Genomic DNA, 22463 nt, shown 5'->3' with positions numbered 1-22463 from the left:
TCTGTGTCCTCTCTGAGTGCGTGCATTTTTTATCGCTTGTTTCATCATGCACATATACCAACACGTTCAACCGGCAGTCATCCTAACTGCAGTGCTAAACTCGAAAAGAAACGCTAAGAGTGAAAAACAAGAAAGAAAGTCGGGCCATAACCCCTTTTATTGCAGTTTTGCCATAGAACATCACATCCTTCAGGTATTGCCAGCTCATCCCCCCCCCCCCCCCAAATAATTGTGTAAGTAAACACCACACATCAACAAGTAGGAGATAAATGAATCGCTTAGTATGAGACCACATTTGCTCTTTTGGTCATGGTTGTTGACGTGCGGCTGTTGAATGAATGTGGCTCAGTTTGGTTTAAGCAGTTGGAGTATTTGTCTCATTTTACTGCGAAAGCTGTATATGGCTAGAAGAAAAAAAATCACTGCCTAAGCACTTTGTACAAATGATTAACCAGCGAAAGCTGAAACGTGGGCCACGGTGTTTATTACATGATTCAACCCAACGTAGCAGACAAGCATTTCACAATTATTGGTAATATGTTCATGCTTCTTAATGAGGTTAATCAGGCGTTTGGCTTAGGTCTACCGCAGACGTTATTTACCATGCCACAGATTGTGCCTCACTAGATCACGGTCATTGAACACTGTAATGAGCGGTTAAATGCGTTTTGCAACCTGTCAAATATTGCTGTTGTTTATGAATCACAGGTGGTCGCAGACGTTGAAGCCGAAGCGAATATGCCGCTGGAGAAACTCCCGTCATAAGCGGGTGGTCACCCCAACGAACGCGCTCCCGCAATCGTAATGCTGAGCACTTGTTCAGCGTAGGCACTGCGCCATGTCATTTATAGACAGAAAGAAATTAGCTGCTTTTTTTCGTTCTTCAAGAACCACGCATTGTTCGGCGCGGCGTTGTTGCAAGCGTTTGACATCATGAGTTAACTCGGTGGTGTTTGGAGGATCCACCCGCCACCAGCGCTTGCATTCGCGTTCGCAATAGACGTCAGACTCTGCCCAGGTGGCGCTGCGAAAAACGTCGCCACCAGCGCTCCCGTCGCTGCGCCGGCCATAAGTGGGTAGTGCACAGAGAGCCGTTCACAAGCGAACGTGCATAGGCCCTCCTCTTTTGTTGGTCTTATGGCGTGGTTTCCTGAAAATCGATGACCTATGGCAAGATTCTTCCTCCAATCCAAGCTCGCTTCATAAATATAGGAAGCTCATCAAAAAGAAATGCGGGCAGAAAGCAAAGCATGTTTAATTTAATTCGGCGTGCTGCACCTGGCAATTTAGGTGCAAGAGAGTATTGCATGACAACGAGTTCAAGACAAGCACTAAGTGCATACGCAAACAATCTATGCGATCAGTGGTACGAAGCTCGCTTTATCACGTACGAATGACCCTGGTGATTTTCGCTTTACATTTGCATACTCCATCAATTTCTCGCTCACTGCGCATTGAAGTGTTTTATTACGCATGCTCGAATGCTCTGTTGGTAATTGTCTTCTGTGTATATATGCTGCAAATGGAGATACATACATGTTCACTTTCTCAGTGTACAACGAAAGGCAAAACCGATGCCCTTGAGATAGCTCCGCTAACGCTGGAGACGAACGAAAAAAAAAAACCTGTTTGTGGTCGCAGTCATTTTGCAATTTACCTGTATGACGCACGTGTTCGCATTTCCAAGGTGAAGCCGTCACTTAGAGCCTTCAAATCCAGTGTGCGTAATGCTGTGTGGTAGCGATAACTTCAGATTATCGGTGATCGCAGCGTGTGCAATGTTTATCGCGACCTAGCATCACCTGTCTATGCACCGTGGTCAGAGTGTCTGTCAAGCTTCATAATCAAAGTTACCACGGTTCTCCGTCAAGGCTACTGAGAACAATAACAGGAGAAAGTTACTCAAGCGAACGGCTGTGGAGAACGCGAGTATTAGCTGACCCAACACGTTCAAAACGGCCTGTATTTAGTGCTCTCGCCATTGTGCTTTGCGGAAGCTGCGGAAATCAATAAAACTAATTTCAGTAAAACTACGCCCTTGGAAATTCCCAAAGCAACAGTAGTGCAAACTGGGGTCTTTTTTCGTGGAGCGCAGAGCTATTGCGTCTGATATTCTTTTCGCCGTCGTTCTGGCGAGTGAACCGGCAAGCAACTTATGGCGGTTCGGCGACGCGTCCGACTAGCGGGGAGAAATTCATAGCTCTTTTTCCAAGTATCTCATGTGCAAATAGACCTAATATTTAGCTGAATCGTTCTTTGATACGCTGTAGTTGCACCTTGTTGCACAGCAAACTGTGCAAGGGAGTCGGGCTTGGCACTACTCAAAACTGCGTCGACAGGTGGCGCTGCGTGTCCGCTAGCAGCGAGATAAAATTTGAGAAGCGATTGAAAGAAATGGAGGAGGAGCGTTGATCTAGGAAGGTATTCAGCTACTTGTACATGAAGAATGTCGATACGAAATGGAGGAAGCGAACCAGAAAATTGACTGGTAAATACTTAGAAAACTGCAGGGGGCCAAACCAAAAAAAATTATCGGTTAAGAAAAAGTTGAAGGAAGCTGAGACCGATATGTAGAGAATCGGCATGATTGAGAAGTCAGCACTAAAGATCTCTCGAACTTTTAAGCAGGAAATCACCAAAGAAAGGATCTATGATAATACTCGGGGTAGTTCTCTACTGTTTCAGGCCAGGACCGGAGTATTGCGAACCAAGACATATCGGGCCAAATACGAAGGGGTGGACATGGTATGCAGTGCGTGTGAAGAGGAAGAGGAAACTGCCGAACACTTGATAATGTTCTGTAAAGGGCTTCACCCTATAATTCAGGATGATGGTGAAGAGTTTTTCAAAGCACTAGGGCTTAGGGACAGGGGGGGGGGGGCAAAATGGACCTTAAGCGGGTTGAATTAACTAGAAGGAGGTTATCTGATTGGTGGCTAATGTCAAGGCACGAGTGAAAATTAAACCCTCCACTGCAAAGTACGAGTCCTCAACCTCACTATTTAAAGAAAAAAAAATAAATCTAGTTTTTGGTTTACTAAGGTTTACGGCTTGGTGGCGTTAGCCACCGCCTGATCTAAAGGGTACAGCCATATCAATCCATCCATCCATCCAACTCCAGAATATGACGTCTGTTAGGCGCGGCTTGGGAGGCTGCCGGGTCATCGGTACACAGTTGCTGCAGACACTCTGCTTCCCGGGCCTCTTTTTGTGCCAGAGGGCTGCACCATCAGCACGGCGAATGCCAGCTCTCTCACGTTTACACTGTAGGTCTCTTCTACAGTTGTTAGTAGCGCATGCACGTGGAAGGTTTCAGGAGAAACTGATGCATGCGTGCTCAGAGCCACGGCTGCGACTAGATGGACGACGTCACTCACAACGCAGCCAATGGCGCGCGTGCTTGGGTACGATGCTGCGACTGACGTAACTAATAGCACAGCCAATGAAGGCGGCACGTGACACCACTGCCGGAGGGTTTCTTGTTTCTGCTTGTGATGTGCAGTTTTCTCTGTGAAACTGTCTGACAACGGTGTCACGAGTGGTGTCCAATGACTGTACTATCAGTTACGTATTTCTCAGCGTCGTACCCAAACACGCGCGCCATTCTCTGCCGTTCAATGAGCACAAAAGGTGAGATAATTGATTATAAGTGATGGTTCACGTCCCAAAGCCACCATATGATTATGGGATAGTGGAGGGTGCCTGAAGTTTCGACCAACTGGTGTTGTTTAACGTGCACCCATATCTAAGCAAATGGTCCTGCAGCATTTTCGCATCCATCGAAAATGCAACCACTGCAGCCGATATTTGATCCCGCAACCTACTGATCAGCAGCCTTGACCTCTAGACCACCGCGGCAGGGCATAAAAGACAGGATAGCTCCTACAGAATGACTTACCATGAATCACTCCGATTGTTATTTTTACGATATCAATGCTTGTAGCGAAGAAACTGAGCATTGCGCCGATGCTGGACAGGGCTGATCCCGCTATCAGAACTGGTCGCGCTGTGAACCTGTGTGCCAGAGGCCCTCCAACAAGCCCTGCGAATAAACAGGTAGACGTTTTAGGTCAATCACACCAAGACCTGAGTTAGGTGAAACCAGATTTTTGTGTGTTTCGTGGCCCATATTACGAACAAATTTTCATTTCCTAGCCGTACTCGCATGGTTGCGTGCAGTCCTGAACCTGAATCAACAAAACAGCATTAGAACGAAAAGCTATAGAACAAAACTTATTCTTAATTAATTCAGTAAACAAGTGACTTCTTTTGAACGTTAAAGCGCACAATTATCTCTTCGAGTGAGCGGTCTATCGTAAGACGTCGAACTGTCGAGCTTCCCTGGTTACAATAACCCTTGTTTGATTTTGACGAGGCTGCACGCTGCGCCAGGGCATGTAAAGACATGCTCGACGGACGGCAGCTCTCTCGATACCAGATAGGATGGCGGTGGTGTTATTACCAAAGCGACATTCTAAGATGCCGTGGCGAAAATATACCGGCGTTGATGACAACACGAGTGATGCACAAAAAAAACCATCATAACATCATCATGACGTAACAAGTCGCTTGTGTGTGATGTCATCGTAACTGGCGTCTTATGATAACGTCACAACACGGCATCATCGTTTTGTGAAACGTGGGCGCATCTTACAGGCAGCGTACCGGGGTCCATGCGAAACAGCAATAGGCGCAGAAACCTTTCGGAGGATGGCGGCGCAGGAACAGACAACTAGAAAACGGCTTTTGCCTTCCAGTTGTACTGGGTGTGTGAATAAAGGACCCTGTGAGTTTTTTGTTTTATTGGTGGTGCTATCACTGCTCAGATCAAATTCGTTAGTTATCTCACAGTTTACGCAAGAAATCTCACTGATCTACTTTTCGCAACACTGTTGCTCGGCCCTGCTTGCACAATCACTTTATTCGTTCTCACCGTTTCTTTACATATGCGAAGCCTGAAAAACCTTCACGTATACGACCTGCTACCGAAAATGTATCATTCATTCCACCCTTCTACCGACAATGCATCACCCGTTCTATGTCCACGCCGCTATCGTACACTTTTCACAAGCTGAAGCGTGGCCTTGCCGCAGATGGCACGCTAAGGTGGTGTAAAGGTGCCACTACGTTACAATTTTATGTTTCAAATGACCGAGAATTGTGCTTTTAGATGTTGAAAACTTCTCGATCTAATGAATAAGTGAAGAAAGAAATGGTAAATGTTAGGAGAGCCCGTTTTTTTTTCGGCAAGACCTTTGTGAAAATCAGCAGATAATGAAGTCCAATAAGGCATAGTGAACATTCATTGATATCTGGAGTTTAACGTCCCAAAACCACATAGAGACGTTAACTATATGTATTGTTGCAAGTGTATGTACTAGTAGGCATATAAATAGCAAGAGAGGAAAACGGAAAGCTCACTGAGCAACGTTACAACACGTGCACGTGCAGCCATACCTTAGAGAGGCACTATCACGCGCATTTTCTAAACATGATTTGCGCAGTGAGTCCGTGCCGACCAGAAAGCTCCACAACCAGCTCGCCCGTGCAAAAGGCAGCGATCGTTCCCATGGATTGTGTATAAGGTATACAGCGTGCTGATTGCCGTCTGGTGTATAGTGGCAAAACTGGAAAGTTCTTCCGACGCCTCAAGAAGCACCAAAGTGACGTGACTGTCACACAATAAACGCCACTGCTGAGCATGCACATAAACAAATTTTCATCAATACTTTGGCCAATAGCACTATAATTACCAAGGAATTAACAGGTTATCCGGCTGGCTTCTTAAATTTTGAATCATTTAGTCAACGCAAGTTACAAGTGAGAAATCGACAGGAAATATACCTGTCATTTACGCACGCTCATTGCGTCACTTACTGGCTACATAATTTAATTGTGAAGCAGTGCACAGAGACAACGTACAAAAAGAACGAAAAGAACACCGCTGCATTAGCAAATAGTTTATTTCGCAAAAATATGATTAATATACAACATGAAAGCGTAGCACGTGTGACAATGACGTTCAAGTTACTACATCTGTCGGTGATTTTCGGAAATTGACATTTCGCAATTCGTTACACTAATCAATGTTCGGCTGATGGAATTATCTTTTCTTTTGTGATATGGAGAGCTTTGGCAACTTCCCTGGTCAGCTAATCCCTGTGACTGGAAAATATTTTAGCCTCAAGGGACAGTGAAGCGTAGCCAAATTCTAAATAAAGCTGTCTAATGCGAGAGTAAGCATCATAAATTAACAATATATTGCGCTCTAAAAGCCTTGCCTTCACGCACCGGCCAGTTTTGCTGATGTACATCTTTTCAAATGACTTGGACACACCATAAATCAACGCAGTTATGCATTCAAATCCTGGTAATTGCAATTCTTTGAGCATTGGTGTTTAAGACTTGCGTTATATCAATACACATGGTTCTTTATGGTCAGCTGTAAGACAGTGTATTACTGAAAATAAGGATGAAATAGAATTTGTTAACAAGTGTGGAGTATCAGTAGAAGCGCTAAATTAAATATTTTGCTCCCTGGCTGATTGCCAGCGACAATTGCAATCCGCATTATTACGGAACTATTGACTACATAGAAACAGAATGTGAGACAACAGTCGCTATAAGCAGGCAGGTGAGCATCATCCACCAAACAAATTAGTTCTACACTTACCAGACAGGCAGAGGAGGGCGCTGAGAAGCATGATGGGCCATGACGCCTCCCGCCTGTTCACTTGGAACGTGTCCAGGAAAGCCACGAGCAGAAATCCGGATGAACGCCTCCCAGCCAGAGAACAAAAGCATGCCATGGCGCAGCAGCCTGCGTTGAGGGAACCGCGTTTGTTCAAAGGAGTGAAATGTGACGTGATTTGCACTCACATATGTTGACATCATTCACCTGAGAAGCTGTTGAGCAACATGGTATAAAGAATCGCATAATGATTACAGTGTGCATTTCATGGTACATTGTATTTTGCCGGTAACGTGAGCACGTGAGATCGGTTTCATGGGCAAGTGGCGTTCACCTCCTTTGCTTTCACTGGTGTACCTTCAAAGTAACGTAAAAAGAGAGATGAATGAAATTAAGAAACAGGACCCGAACACACAACCTTCCTTCTTTCTTTACTGGTAGGCCCGTGTGCTCAGATTTGGGTGCACGTTAAAGAACCCCAGGTGGTCGAAATTTCCGGAGCCCTCCACTACAGCGTCTCTCATAATCATATGGTGATTTTGGGACGCTAAACCCCACAAATCAATCAATCAAATCTTTCTTTACGTTTTATCGCGCAGGTTCAATGTCGTATTTCAGTTCACGTCTTATCGCGCTGATCAATGCTAGTATGCGTTGTTAGCTTGTGAAAGACATAATGTTTACGTACGCTTATGCTACCTTTGAGCAACGATAGTGAATTAATCAAAAATATTTCTGATCTGAATTTGCTAAAGATGTGCGGGGTTTAATACTCGAAAACCACAATATGATTATGAGAGAAGCCATAGTGAAGGGCTCCGGAAATTTCGACCACCTGGGGTTCTTTAACGTGCACCCAAATCTGAACACGCGGGCCTACAACATTTCCGCCTCTATCGGAAACGCAGCCGCCGCAGCCGGGATTCGATCCCGCGATTTGCGGGTGCGCTTAAGTGGCGCTTTTGCAAGAGACACTGAAGTGTAATGTCTAATTCATCATTCCTCAAAGTGGTTTCTGCATGGTTTCACTAAGTGGTTTCCTTACCTGCAACGAGCCAGCTGTGGACACTGTCGGGACCGTGCCGTGGAAGTTGGCCCCAACAGTTCCATCGTCGTAGTAACATGCTTGCGGGTTTTGAAGGCCACGGCTTCTCAACCTACAGCGCAATATAAAATATAATAGCAAAGTTTACGTTATTTAAAGATAAAGATCTAATTCTGTTGTTTGCTCACAATCTAAAAGGTTTCACATTTTACATCAGAGAAGATTTTTCGCCAGAAACTCGGCTCGCCCGAAGGAAGCTGATTGAAATCGCTCAAACGCAGAAAAATTCGTATGAGCTTTCTGTGGACAAGCTACGCATTGCTTCCAAGATATACATCTATGACTCTGCGAGGAGCGCAGTTATCGAAACTGACAGAGAGGTACAGCATTGCGCGCGCATGCATAATAAACGACCAAAGCATACTAATACCGCATTATAACTGTCAATTGCAAACACACACAGCATTATGTCAAAGCAGGATTTTATCTCTGCATTTCTGGATAACAGTAGTTTTGATATTGTCGCCTTCACGGAAACTTTGCCAAATCATGCTATCAGTGATAATGAAATCTTCACTTCAGCTAGCAGGTACCATATCTACAGGTGTCACTAGTAAAAGAGGAGGTGGTGTTTTGTTGGGCATAAGAAAAACCTTGATTGATTGATATGTGCGGTTTAACGTCCCAAAACCACCATATGATTACGAGAGACGCCGTAGTGGAGGGCTCCTGAAATTTCGACCAAGTGGGGTTCTTTAACGTGCACTCAAATCTGAGCACAAGGACCTGCAAAATTTCCACCACCATCGGAAATGCAGCCGCCGCAGCCGGAATTCGATACCGCGACCTGCGGGTCAGCAGCGAAGCACCTTAGCCACATGAACACCAGGGCGGGGCATAAGAAAAACCTTGACTTCATTTTTCGTGAACACTAATCCTGACTTTGAAATAGTTTGGGTAGCATGGCATGTACTGTCCCTTCCTTCAAAAATACTGCTAGGTTGCTGCTATCGAGCGCCGGACTTCGTCTGTTGCTTCAATAATAGGCTACATGACAGTACCAAGAAGGAATCTGATAGTTTTAAAGCCGACACAATTTCCCTATTAGGCAACATTAACTTTCTACTCATTGGCTTGGCCACGTTGTCATCACCCTGTCACTCGTGAAATAATTTTCTTAACTCGAGATTTCAACTTCTTTCAAACTGTTCTGAAGCCTACACATGGTGTGAACATTCCAGATCTTATCTTCACTACTGCTCCGGACCCGATACGTAAAATGAATTACTTGGACAGATTCAGTGACGTTAAGTTACTCCAAGTACATAGAAACATGTCCCGTTCTGTAGCCGGTGTACATATAAAACAAAGTCGGGACTATCACAAGTATAATTGTCAACCATAGCCTTCTGTTCTGAAAATACTGTCCTACAGTGTTTCCACAACAGATCTGTGGTAGAAAAATGGCTGCTTTTCAAGCAAATTTTGTGTACGTACGTTAGTTGACAAATATGTACAATTGGTTGAAATTAGCAATGATAAATCAAATTCTCGTTCAACGAAAATTGCTAGAAAATGCGGAATAAGAAAAAGCATTTCAAAATGGAGGTTTGGGCGTGTTGGTTATTTATAGTTCTTCACAAATCAGAGCGGCCAAAACACGGGACAGAAAGAGAAAATGGGCTATATAGTAATGCAAAGCGCTTGGAAAGTTGTTCTTTTTGGCTCGAATATAAAACCTGCATGAAAACATTTTGCACTGCTTTAGGCATTGCTAAGGCAAATTATAGTATTCTATGTATCTACCGACACTACTAAAAAACAACCGAGCTAAAGTTTCGAAAGTCATAAATTCCACCAGCGAAAACCATGGCATCTCATTACACGGTTGTAACAACTCCAGCTTGCCTTTATCCAACAGCACTTAATTTTTTGAACTCCTAGCTTCACGAAAGTGAACTGTACCAACATACCCTACGTAGCCGAGCTTGACTACGCATTCATGAAACCAATAGACATTCAGCTACACGGCGTAGTTATCGCCATAAAAAATCTTAAGTTATCTTCGTCAAGCGGTGTAGACGGAATCAATTAAAAGGTGCTAGAATCTATAGTAATGGTCTCAAGTGAATTTTTTTTATATATTCCGACAGTCTCTCAAAGCTGGCATAATACCATCTGACTGGAAGTTGGCGAAATTAATAGCAATATTTAAAAGTGGAAATAAAATCTCATGCAAAAATTACCGTCCTATTTCACTTACATGCATTTGTTGTAAAATGCTAGAACATATTATCGCCTCGCATCTTTACAGACATCTAGAATCCAATAGTTTCTTTTTCAAAAATCAACATGGTTTCCGAAAATAATTTTCGTGTGAGACTCAGCCGTTTGAATTAACCACAGATATTCATGCAAACATAAACAGTAATTATCAAACAGACTGCGTGTTTCTGAAATATTCGAAAGCTTTTGACTGGGTTGCACACTGACGCCAAATGTCGAAACTATTCGCCTTGGAATTAGACTCCCGTATACTATCAATGCTTCGCAATTTAATATCTAATCGTCAGCAGTACACAACAGTCACCAATTTTACTTCTTCCTTAACTGATGTTTCTTCAGGTGTACAACAAGGCAGCGTGCTCGCTCTGTTACTTTTCCTCATATTGATAATTTATCTCCCGCAACATGTCTCTTCTTGCATCAGGGTATTCGCTGACGAGTGAATTAGTTACCGTCCAATCAAAAACTTTAAATATCACCTGTCGCCCCAAAATGACCTCGACGTAACAAAGTACATGGCTCATGACACTAAATGTCTCATAATGCAAAGTGATGTCTTTGACAAGTGAATCTAGCAGATCCAAATTTCCACACCGCATAATTATACCATTCTCTCGACTGCAACACAATATCGCTATTTGGGTTTTATACTCACACCTACTCTATCGTGGTTCGACCACATCAAAGCCATCACTGCTAAAGCTTTCAGATCACTAGGTTTCCTGAGACGTAACTTGAAAGCTGCACCTTCAAGCATTCGCAAATTATTTTACTTGACTCTGGTTCGCCCGGTGAACCATATTTTAAAATATTCTTAGAATATGCTTGTTCGTTTTGGTCTCCCTATCAAAAATACCTAATTGATACATTGGAAAAAATCTAGAATAGGGCAAGCCGCTTCATCGCCAACGACTACCGTCCCCATTCCAGTATCTCACATATAAAACAAGAACTATCACTTCCACTCTTGAACATAAGTCGCGACATTGTCTTGAATTCATTCCTTCATAAAATCCCCCACTCCTCCCGAATCACCGTTCCTGTTTGCGCAAACCATATCTAACCTCAAGTAGATTACACAATCATCTTACCTATTCCCGTATATACGGCTCTACTAACGCGTTCAACATGTCCGCCCTCCCACGTGCCATTATCTTCTCAAACAGCTTGCCTGATCGCATTGCTGCCGAGACAAACATTGATACATTTCGTCATACGTTATCGAGCCACGTCACGAACTTCATTGAGTAGATGCCTTTTTTTAGCAGATAGCTTTTTCCCCCTACACCGTCGTCAAAGCAAATTTATTTACGTCAGATAAGCTGGGTCTGACTGGCAGTTACGCCTCTTATCGCGTTTTCGTTATTTTTCGCGCAGGAAATGCACCCCGCTGTATTGCCACTATAAAATGTATTACTTTTCTTTATTTTTATTTTGCATGGTTTAGTTTTTATTTTTTAAAACATGAATTTGGCTTACAATTGTCGCAGCTAAGTACGTGACCTGTGCCCTGTAACCATTTCTTTTCTTGTGCCCAAAAAGCGCACCATTTCGCCTACTTGTCGCATGCCTGCGTCTTCTTTACGTGTACAGCCTTATCTGTAATGCTTTCTGTTTATTATATTGCAATTGTATTTTTTATGTATTTTTGCCAACTGATATGTACATATGTCTTGTGTATCGCCCCCCCTTACTCAATGCCCCTCCCCCTCCTGGGGCCTGTAAGGTACCTTGAAATAAATATTTCACAAACATTAGCTACAGATGTGATATAAACCCTGATTTCTACAAAATAGCGCTGAAAGCGGCCAAAATCATCAAGTCTGGATAGGTAGTATAATAAGCTTTGCTCTCAGCTTTTAAGGCTTCTCACGAACCACTGGCCTGCCTGAGCGACTCTGAGTGGATAATTTTTGTGTGCGCGTGTGTCGATGTTTTCTTATTATTTATTTTTTATTTTCTCACTTTCTACGCTCTATTTCTCAATTCAAGTGCAGGGTAACATACCGGATCGTAGCGTCTGATTGAAATCTCCTCTTTCTTCTTTTGTTTTCTCTCTCGGGCGAAATGCTACGTCCGCCTAACTGCCAACTACTTTGCTTTTGAAACCACTTTTCTTTCACAATGAAAGGGTGTGCACAGGGGAGAGCGAATTGTCAAAGCTTCTATAGCCCGTTTGTACAAAAAAGTTTTGTTGCAGAGATAGCCACGATTGTTGTCAGTTAGAGCCTTCGGACATATTTAATCACTCAAAGACTGTGTGTGAAAGAGAGTCATTGCTTCAAATTCGTTCAGAAATAGTTTGCGTCCACCGCCACCTCCATAGATAGATAGACGTGTGGGGTTTAACGTCCCAAAATTACCATATGATTATGAGAGACGCCGTCGTGGAAGGCTATGGAAATTTGGACAACCTGGAGTCTTTAACGTGCACCCAATTATGAGCGCACGGGCTTTCAGCATATCCACCTCCATCAAAAATGCAGCCGCCGCGGCCAGGATTCGATCCCGCGACCTGCGAATCAGCAGCCGATTACCTTAGCTACTAGAAGGCGGGGCGTCCGTCGCCACCTCGACACATGCAGTCTTGTGTATCAAGCATGGACCTAAATGAATAAAAAGTTACCATGTGTGTCAGATTTATTTTTTGACGCGTGCTCCCCTAAGAGAAGTTTTGACTACGAGCAGATGCGCCCGTAAGTGGTCTTCAAAAGTCCGAAATGTTTATATACCTTCAATTCATTATCTCTCCCGCTGTATTAGAAATGCGCATAGATGATCGTGCCCCCAAGGGGAATTCAGTAGCGCCATCTCGAGGACGGTCAGTCTCCCTTGTTGGGCTGTATCTGTGCTAACGCGTTAGCAAGGGATAAACACTACTATTTTGCAAGTCTCCTGCAACAGTTGGCAGGCCAGGTCCTCGATGACACAATAAATCAGATTTGTGTATTGCGAAACTTATTGTTTTCGTGAAAATACATAACTCGCGCTGTCAATGATGGCGCACCGCGTATACAAATTAGCATTGTGAAGTTTTTGTAGCGACGTAGGTGTGTTCCTCGCTGTCGTCTAACCTTTTCAATAATTCGTAGTGCATCGCACCCTTCGTGCTTCACCAGCTTTCAAAATATGCTGCGATTGTGCTCGCCAAAGGTCACCCGGTCACAACATACGAGGCTGTAGATAGTATGGGAGCACACAGCCGAGATACCATGCGAATCTGCGATCACCACTTGGCCCTTCTGCCCTGCAAAACAGCTCTTTCTACATTTCGGACGTCACACTTAAGCATCTGAACACCCCCCCCCCCTTTTTTTTTCAGGAAATACACTGCAAGCAAAAGTGAGTCGAGGCCGAAGATTGCGGTTCATGACCTCAGAAAACTGCCTCGCGTTTGAAATTCCCACTTCATGCTTGAGTAAAAGGTGGTACATAACACAGTTCTACCACCACCTATCAGAAATACAGTAAAGTTATGTCACAATCCAATATTACTACATGAGAAGTTTTCTATTATGGGATTTTCATCCATCATTTTAAAGTGTAATACCACGTGAAAAGAAGCTCCTTGCTTCGGAGGTCCGCCTATTTCCAAATGAGTTAGGGTTTGCGTGTCTGTGAATTAGCATTGCATGCGAATCTTGTGCAGCGGCCGTGAATACAGACGAGTGTAAGAAGCTTGGGCTGCCAACGTCTACGCAATAGCCGATATACTAGCTGCTTTCTCTCGAAGTGCGCCAATGGCAAGTTCAACTCGCGCTGGCGCCCGACCACTCACAGCGAGCTGAATCTCATGTGTCGAGTGGCCGTCGAGTGGCCGCATTCATACGAATGCAAACCTCGGAACCTGGACGCCGCGGATAATGAGCTTTGATAAGCCGATTCGCGAAGAGCCAAGAAGAACACTATCAGTGGCAACAAAACTAAGTATTATGAAAGCAACCTAACCATTATCTTATGTTTTTTTAGGTTTCTGTTCACTTTACATCCGTGATAAGGGCTCGTAAATGGTACAGGAGTAAAAGACAACTACTAGATGTATTTGTGGACCTAATATTATTATCAAACGCACAGAAGGCACAAAGCGGATAAAGAAAGCGCGAGATAGCGACAAGGTTGGTGAATAATAGCCTAAACTGCTGTATAATCTGTGGTTGTTTCGCAGTGGATCATTGGCCTTGAAGCGATAACAGTTTTAGTTGTAGTGAAAGCTGTATGGGACGAGGAATCAGCGTGACAACAATTTCGTGCATAAGGCAGCCAGTGCTGCTTGCTTTATTCAGTCAGTCACATTTATAACACGCTCCGGGCAACGCCCCTTTAGATGAACGAGCAATAACACCTAGAACACTTGTGCGGCGCCCCGTAAGCTTATCATGCGTGGCGCACGAGTACGGTGCGATGTCTTACATGCTCTTCCCTGAGAAAAACAAATAACTGCATTATTTCACACATACGGGAAACACGATTGCTTGAGGTGATATTGTGAGCATTGTTTATGCGTCCCATCTTTTCATCTGTGCATAATCATCATCACTAGTCAAGCTTAGGTTGTGGGGCACACACTCGAGACAATAAAAAAGAGTCTTGAGGGTACTGGACGCCATCTTACAAGTGGTGGAGAGTGCTGCCCGATTCCTGCATCCTCTCGCGCTCTCGGACAACCCCAGAGTCTTCTAGGACACATGCCTGGAGCTCCGTTCAGGCCACCGCTTAAACAACCTGGGTTCGGTAATGTCGCAAGCTGACCAGCCCATCAAAGCAGCTGCGCCACCGCTCCCACCGCCAAGAAACCCTTCTCACCTGGTCACTAGCCCTCAAAAGGATCCTCCGCGGTTCGCAGGGCTTCCGGGTGAGGACGTGGAAGACTGGCTCGAGGAGTATGACAGCGTGAGTGCCATCAACAACTGGGATGAGCCTGCGAAACTCGCCCACGTTGCATTCTACTTGATCGGCGCCGCAAAAACGTGGTTTTTAAACCACGCTACAGATTTTTTGACAAGGCGCGCCTTTACACATCAGCTCCGACAGATTTTGTCCAACTTGTCGGTGCGTTCGGATATCGCCAAGAAAAGGCTTGGTGCACGTGTTCAACGTCCCGGCGAGTCTTACACTTCTTACACTGAAGATGTTCTCGCCCTTTGCCACCGCAATGACAACAATATGGCGGAAAACGACCGTGTGCGCCACCTGCTAAAAGGCATTGCGACTGTCGCTTTTAATGCGCTTGTGGTGCAGAATCCCCAGACCGTAGCTGATGTTGTAGCTACCTGTCAGCGCCTCGATGAGCTTCAAACCACTCGGGTGCAACCTGATATGCCTGATCTCAGCTCTAGTCATGACACAACAGAGCTGCGTGCATTGATCCGCTCTATCATCCGCGAGGAACTTCATGCACAGGCTTCACTTCGCCCCCTTGATATCCGAACGACGCCACCTGCTACTAGTTTACGCGACGTCGTGAGGGAGCAACTGGCATTGCTCACAGGTACACCAGTTCCGAGTTCACATCCCGTGCCCATTCCAAGTTATGCTCACGTCGCTGCAACGACACCTGCGCCCCAGCAAAGCCTGGCCTCGATGATAATCTCACCAGTTCCGAGCTCATATCCTGTGGCCATGCCACCTTATGCTCAAGTTGCTGCTAGGACACCAGCACCCCAGCAAAGCCCAATGCAGCTACCAGCGGCCGAGTTGCATGGTTCGCTCAACTCACTCGCACCGCGACCATCTTCCCAGCCTTACAAAAACTGGCCCACTTCGCGGCCGACTTGCTTCTATTGCGGCATCCGTGGTCACGTTTCAAGGTTTTGCCGACGCCGTCAGCGAGACAAAAGACGAAGCTACGATAACTTTGAGCGGGACGACTTCTACCCCACCGCACCACCCTATCGCCGACTGTAACAGAACAGCACACGTCGGTCGCCGTCTCCACAGAACTTTGGCTCAGTTGCCAGTTCCCGTTTCTAACGTCGTCACTCACCTTCACCGATGCGGTGTTCCTCTTCTTCTCTCCGACCTTCTACTTCAATTCCTGACCGCCAACTGGAAAACTAAACAGTGCAGCTTCGGGAGGGAAAGCTGCATCTTTCGAACTGCATCAAACTCCTCCGGGCCGCCCATCGAATGTTTTATTAGTGTACGTTGAAGGTATACAGACAGAGGCACTGGTAGACACAGGCACATCACTTTCCGTGCCCGCTTGTCTTTTGTGCCCGCTTGAAAAAAGTTAGGACGCCATACGATGGCCCTCCCCTTCGTTGCGCAGATGGAGTCCCTATTCAGCCTCCAAGTGTTTGCACAGTCCGCGTTTTGATAGATGGCATCCTTCACCACATTCAGTTTCTTGTACTTCCTTGGTGTACTCACACAGTAATTTTAGGATGGGACTTTCTTTCTTCGGCATCAGCTTTCATATCGCCTCGTCAGCGAGTAATTGAAATGTCAGCTACTGACAGTTCATCCGATGTCGATCCATACAGCTTCCGTTTTGTTGCTGCCGCTGATTGTTTCGTTTCGCCAGGAGACGAACAAATTCTCACGATCACTTCAGATTCTATAGTTAACGGTGACGTGTTCATGGCCCCATCAGTTCGCTCCAAACCTGCGGGGCTTACCATAGCACCCGGCCTTGTGCGGTTTAACGACAGTAAAGCATTGGTCACAGCCTTGAACCTAACTTCATCGCCAGCGATGCTGCCCCAAGGTACTGCTGTGAGCTGCTTCGCTGACAGCGAGCCTTTCTCGCTGGTTTCTCTTCACGCAGAATCAACGCCTTTGTCTGCTACAACTGATATGAAGGCTACCGCTGTTGCTTTAAATGACACCATAAGTCACCTCAATACCGAGCAAAAGAGAGACCTCTAAGACCTTCTCCAAAAGCACAGCCTTTTGTTTGACGTACATTCCAAAGTTCTGGGCCACGCCTCCGTTGCAGAGCACAGCATCGAAACCGAAGACAGCTCCATTGTACGCCGCCGCCCATACAGTCTGTCTTCGGCAGAACGGCCAATCATTGAGGAAAACGTCACCGACATGCTCAAACGGGATATATTCGACCTTCATCCAGCTCTTGGTCGTCTCCTGTGGTGTTGGTCCGGAAAAATGATGGCTCTGTCCGCTTTCGTGTTGATTACAGAGGGCTCAATATGATCACGAAAAAAGACGTATATCAGTTGCCACGCATAGATGATGCCCTGGACTCCCTACGAGGCGCAGAATCTTTCTCCAGCTTTGACCTCCGATCCGGGTATTGGCAAATAGCTATGCGTGAAGCAGAAAAGGAGAAAACAGTGTTTGCGACGCCTGACGGGCTTTACGAATTTAACGTCATGCCTTTTGGCTTATGCAACGTTCCAGCAACATTCGAGCGCATGATAGATACCGTCTTACGTGGTCTCGAATGTAAAACATGTTTATGTTACTTAGACGACATCGTAATTTATTCTTCTACTTTTCCTCAGCACCTTAAGCGTTTGGACGAAGTTCTAACGTGCATTTCGAACGCTGGTCTACAGCTCAATACAAAGAAGTGCCACTTCGCCAGCACGAGCATCAAAGTATTGTGTCACCTTGTCAGCAAAGTTGGCGTTCGACCCGACCCCGACAAGGTTGCTGCCGTAATTAGTTTTTCACGTCCGAGCAATAAAAAAAAATAGCGAAGTTTCGTGGGCCTGGTGTCTTACTTCCGCCACTTCATCCGTCACTTCGCTGCCATTGCGGGGCCGTTACACAAGCTTCTGACATCAGGAACAGCTTTCACGTGGACTGACGAGTGCGAGTGTGCTTTCCAAGCCCTTAAGCGTGCTCTGACATCAGACCCCGTCCTCCGTCCCTTCGATGAGAGTGCACCCACTTTCCTGCACACAGATGCCTGTGGCCACGGAATCGGTGCTGTCCTTCTCCAGCGCGATGAAACATCACGTGAGCGAGTAATTGCGTATGCCAGCCACGCACTAACACTTGCGGAGCAGAACTACTCAATAACAGAGCAGGAATGTCTCGCTGTCGTTTGGGCCATCCAGAAATTTCGACCTTATCTGTATGGACGCCACTTCACTGTGATCACCAACCACCATGCTCTATGCTGGTTGTCCTCGCTGAAGAATTTGTCTGTGCGCCTCGGTCGCTGGATACTGCGTTTGCAAGAGTAAACTTTTGACGTTGTTTACAGGTCTGGCAAACAGCATCAGGATGCTGACACTCGCTCTCGCTGCCCTCTGCCACTTTCATCTCCAACCACGAATCCTCAATGCCCCTCAGGTGATCAAGCGGCTTTCTTTTCACCCACGTTATCACCACTGACAGTTGCTGGATCACTATCTTTAAACAGCAGCGCCCAGTTTGCCGCGTGCCAACGTGACGACCCCTACTGTAACCACATCATCGGATACTTGACTGTCTCGTCTTCTCCACCTAATGCCAGACTACGTCGTCAGCTACGGCAGTTCAAGCTAGAGAACAACGTCCTGCAGCGCTATACATACAATGCGGATGGTCATTGGTGGGTGCCAGTACTTCCCCGTTCGCTGTGAAAACAAGTTCTCAAAGCATTGCACGACGACCCATCAGCCGGACACTTAGGATTCCAAAAGACATACAACCGTGTTAGGAGCCGTTTCTTCTGGCCTGGTCTTTTTACCTTTGTGGCTAATTATATCGCTTCTTGCACACTTTGTAAACGCCGGAAACGACCAGCTTCAGCTCCTGCTGGCCTATTACAACCAATTCCATGTGCCGATACACCTTTTGTCGTTGTCAGAATAGACCTCATCGGGCCACTTCCCGTAACGCCAGTGGGCCACCGCTGGATCGTCACAGCTGTCGACCACCTAACACGATACGCGGAGACTGCTCCTCTACGCACTAGCTCTGCATCAGATGTTGCCGCTTTCTTTTTTAGAAGCCATTGTGTTGCGTCATGGTGCACCTCGCGCGTTGTTGAGGGACCGAGGCAAGGCCTTTCTGTCCACAATTTTCGATGAAATCCTAAAAACTTGTGGCACAGTTCATAAGACCACATCCGCTTACCACCCGTCGACAAATGGCCTGACAGAGTGATTCCACCGGACTCTAATCGACATGATATCCATGTACATCGGACCGAACCACATTAACTGGGACAAAATCTTGCCGTTCGTAACATTTGCACACAACACCGCTGTTCAACAAACCACCCGGTATTCACCTTGCTTCCTCGTCTATGGTCGTACGCTGACATTCACCATTGACGCCTCTTTCTTCAATGTTATGACAAAAACGTCGACGACTACGCCAGAACATTTCGTTTCCAGGCTCGCTGAGGCACGGCAACGTGCTCAACTCAACACGGAGGCCAGTCAACAAGACCGCAAGCAACGCTATGACAGCTTCCGTCGAGACGCCACTTTCCGTCCTGGAGATGAAGTATTACTTTGGACGCCTGTTCGCACACCAGGATTGTGTGAAAAGTTTCAGTCACGCTTTCTCGGACCTTACGTTATTTCTGAACGGACATCTCCTGTCAATTACCTTGTCACTCCCGTCGAGGGTTCCTCAGACCGTCGTTGCCGTGCCTCTGAGATAGTCCACGTTTCACGTCTTAAGCCCTTTGTTCGCCGTACATTTTCCGCCTAAGTCCCGGCCGGGCCGGCCGCTCAAGTGCGCGGGGAAAATAAGTGTGAGCATTGTTTATGCGTCCCATCTTTTCATCTGTACATACTCATCATCACTAGTCAAGCTTAGGTTGTGGGGCACATACTCGAGACAATAAAAAAGGGTCTTGAGGGTACTGGACGCCAACTTACAATATTTACAACAGACGAAGAATATTGTCACAATGCGGAAACAGCAGCAGTTGAATACAGGACAACTCACTTTAATTGTACCAGGACACTGGCAAACTAATCGAATAAAAAACTCGTCTTTCTCTATCGCTGAGCGTGCTCTTTGTTGTACTCTTGGTGCTGCATATTCAATGCGGCATTTGCCCCCCCCCCACCTCCTCCAGAGAGCAGCGTCCCGATGATCTTCTCCAAAAGACGGTGCAGTAGACGGTGCAGATGTATGGTGCAAATCAGTCCGAACAATAGGGCTTCATGCGCACAACGTGCACGATTTCTGGTTTTTGCTGGCGAGTTGTCGAGGTGCTGTCAGGAACGACCACGTAATTAACGTCACTCAGACGTTGTAAAACTGTGTAGGAGCCAAAAGACCTCTTCATCAATTTTTGAGATTGTCCACGGCGGCGGATAGGACTCCATACCCACACTTTCTCGCCGGGCCGATAGACAACATGTCGGTGTCGCAGATTATAACGTTTAGCGTCGTAATTTCGCTGCTGGGTGATTTACATGCGTGCAAGCTGCTTCGCTTCTTCTGCTTGTTGAATAAAAGATACAATGTCTGAATCGATGTCATTGCAGTGGTGCAGTAACATGGCGTCAAGCATCGTTGTCACTTCACGGCCATGAAATATACTCAACGGCGTTGTACGTGTAGTTTCTTGCTGCGCTGTATTATAGGCGAACGTGATGAACGGTAGAATATCGTCCCAATTCTTGTGATCCACGTCAACGTACATAGTCAACATGTCGGCAATAGTCTTGTTACGGCGTCCTGTTAAGCCGTTCGTTTGTGGGTGATAAGAAGTGGCTTTCCGATTGGCTGTTCCACTGAGCTCAAGCATTGTTTTCAGGAGCGGTACCTCGATCCGATATTATGATTGTCGGAGCACCGTGCTTCAGGACAATATTTTCTATGAAGAATTGTGCGGTTTCAACGGCGGTGCCACTTGACAAAGCCTTCGCTTCCGTGTAGCGCGTGAAATAATTAGTGGCGACTATTACCCAATTGTTGCCAGCATGGGAAGTCGTATATGTTCCGAGGAGATCCATTCCAATTTTGGCAAAAGTTACCGTGGCCACTTGAATTGGTTGTAATAGTCCAGCTGTTTTTAACTGTAGCGATTTTCGTCGTTGGCAATCGAGGCACATGCGCACGTAATGTTTCACGATAGCTGAAAGTATTGGCCACTAGCATTTTTGTTAGATTCTGACCAGTGTGCGTGTGTATACGAGATGACCGGACGTTGGCTCATCGTGGCAAGCACTAAATAGTTCCTCACGTATTGACGGCGGGAGGACAAGTAGGTGGGTGCTTCTTCTGAGAAAAAAAGTTCTTATAGAGAGCAGAATGATGGCAGGCTACGTGAATGCCGCTTGTTGATCGTCGCCCCATGTGAACGAAACGTATTTTCTTGTGAGTCGTGTTAACGTGGAGGCTATGTGGGAGAAATTGGGAATCAACCTTCGGTAGTATGTGCATAGGCCAAGGAAATGCCTGACTGTTTTCTTATCTGTTGGCACCGGAAATTTTCTGACGGCCGCAATCTTATCGGCATCAAGTCGAACACCTTCATGGCTTACCACATTGCCTAAAAATTGGAGTTTATTAAAACCTAAATGACACTCCTCGGGTTTCAGTGTCAGGTCGGCACACCGTATTGCCCTGAATACCGATAGCAGCCTGCTCAGGTGTTCTTCAGTTGTTTTTTGAAGAAACAATGACGTCGTCCAGATAGACCAGATATGTCTGACACTTAAAGCCTGACAGAACGGTATCCATTAGTCTCTGAAATGTTGTGGGGGCTGAGAGCAATTCGAAGGGCAAGACTTTAATTTCATAAAGCCCGTCAGGCGTTACAAAAGCTGTTTTTTTGATATCACGCTCATCGACCTCAATTTGCCTATACCCACTGGACGAAAAGTAGCCTGCATACCTCAGCCTGTCGAGTGAATCATCGATGCGCGGTAATGGGTATACGTCTTTTTTTGTCACATGGTTTAGTTTGCGGTAGTCGACACAAAATCGCATCCTTCCGTCTTTCTTTTTAAACAGCACTACCGGCGATGCCCCAAGGCTTCTTCACGGCTGGATGACGTCATCATCGAGCATTTTCTTCACTTGTTCCTGGATTGCTTCACGCTTTTTCAGTGCTACGGGGCATGGGTTCTGTCGTATTGGCCTTGCTATCTTCTCAGTTATTATGCGGTGCTTCGTCAGTGGCGTTTGACTGACCCCTGAGGTCGATGAAAAACAGTCTTCAAACTGGCGAAGGAGATCCACTAGAGGCTGTGCGCTGGGGATAAATTCGTGCTTACGTCAATAGGTGGTGGGGCGGACGTGGCTTGCGGCTCGTCCTGTTGTACTACACAGCACTCGCGGATTTCGGTGATCTCGTCGAAGTAGGCAACTGCAGTGCCTTGTGTAATGTGTCGTCGCTCGTTGGTAAAATTTTTCAACAGAACCATTGCTTCACCACACACAACATTGACAATACTTCTGGCAATCGCAACACCGTGAGAGAGTAGAAGCGTCAATACTTGTTCAGCGATTCCTTCTCCAGTATGCTGCGCGCTGCACGCGACCGAAACAAGGCGGCACGATAACCTAGGTACGGTC

General features: G+C 46.0%; 1 protein-coding gene across 1 annotated transcript in view; it reads right to left on the bottom strand.

Annotated features, from left to right (window-relative positions):
* Positions 1-22463, bottom strand: part of LOC119159849 (monocarboxylate transporter 11-like) — a 103115-nt gene that overhangs the window by 13569 nt on the left and 67083 nt on the right. Inside the window, exons 2-4 of the mRNA XM_075890872.1 lie at positions 7737-7848; positions 6674-6820; positions 3899-4042 (exon numbers count right to left, since the gene is read on the bottom strand). Of these exons, the coding sequence (XP_075746987.1) occupies positions 3899-4042; positions 6674-6820; positions 7737-7848 (403 nt within the window). The remainder of the gene's footprint in view (positions 1-3898; positions 4043-6673; positions 6821-7736; positions 7849-22463) is intronic.

This window comes from Rhipicephalus microplus, chromosome 3, assembly GCF_043290135.1.
Source record: "Rhipicephalus microplus isolate Deutch F79 chromosome 3, USDA_Rmic, whole genome shotgun sequence".
Lineage (NCBI taxonomy): Eukaryota > Metazoa > Arthropoda > Arachnida > Ixodida > Ixodidae > Rhipicephalus > Rhipicephalus microplus.
Note: the sequence above shows the minus strand (reverse complement) of the source record. Positions and strands in the feature narration are given on the sequence as shown.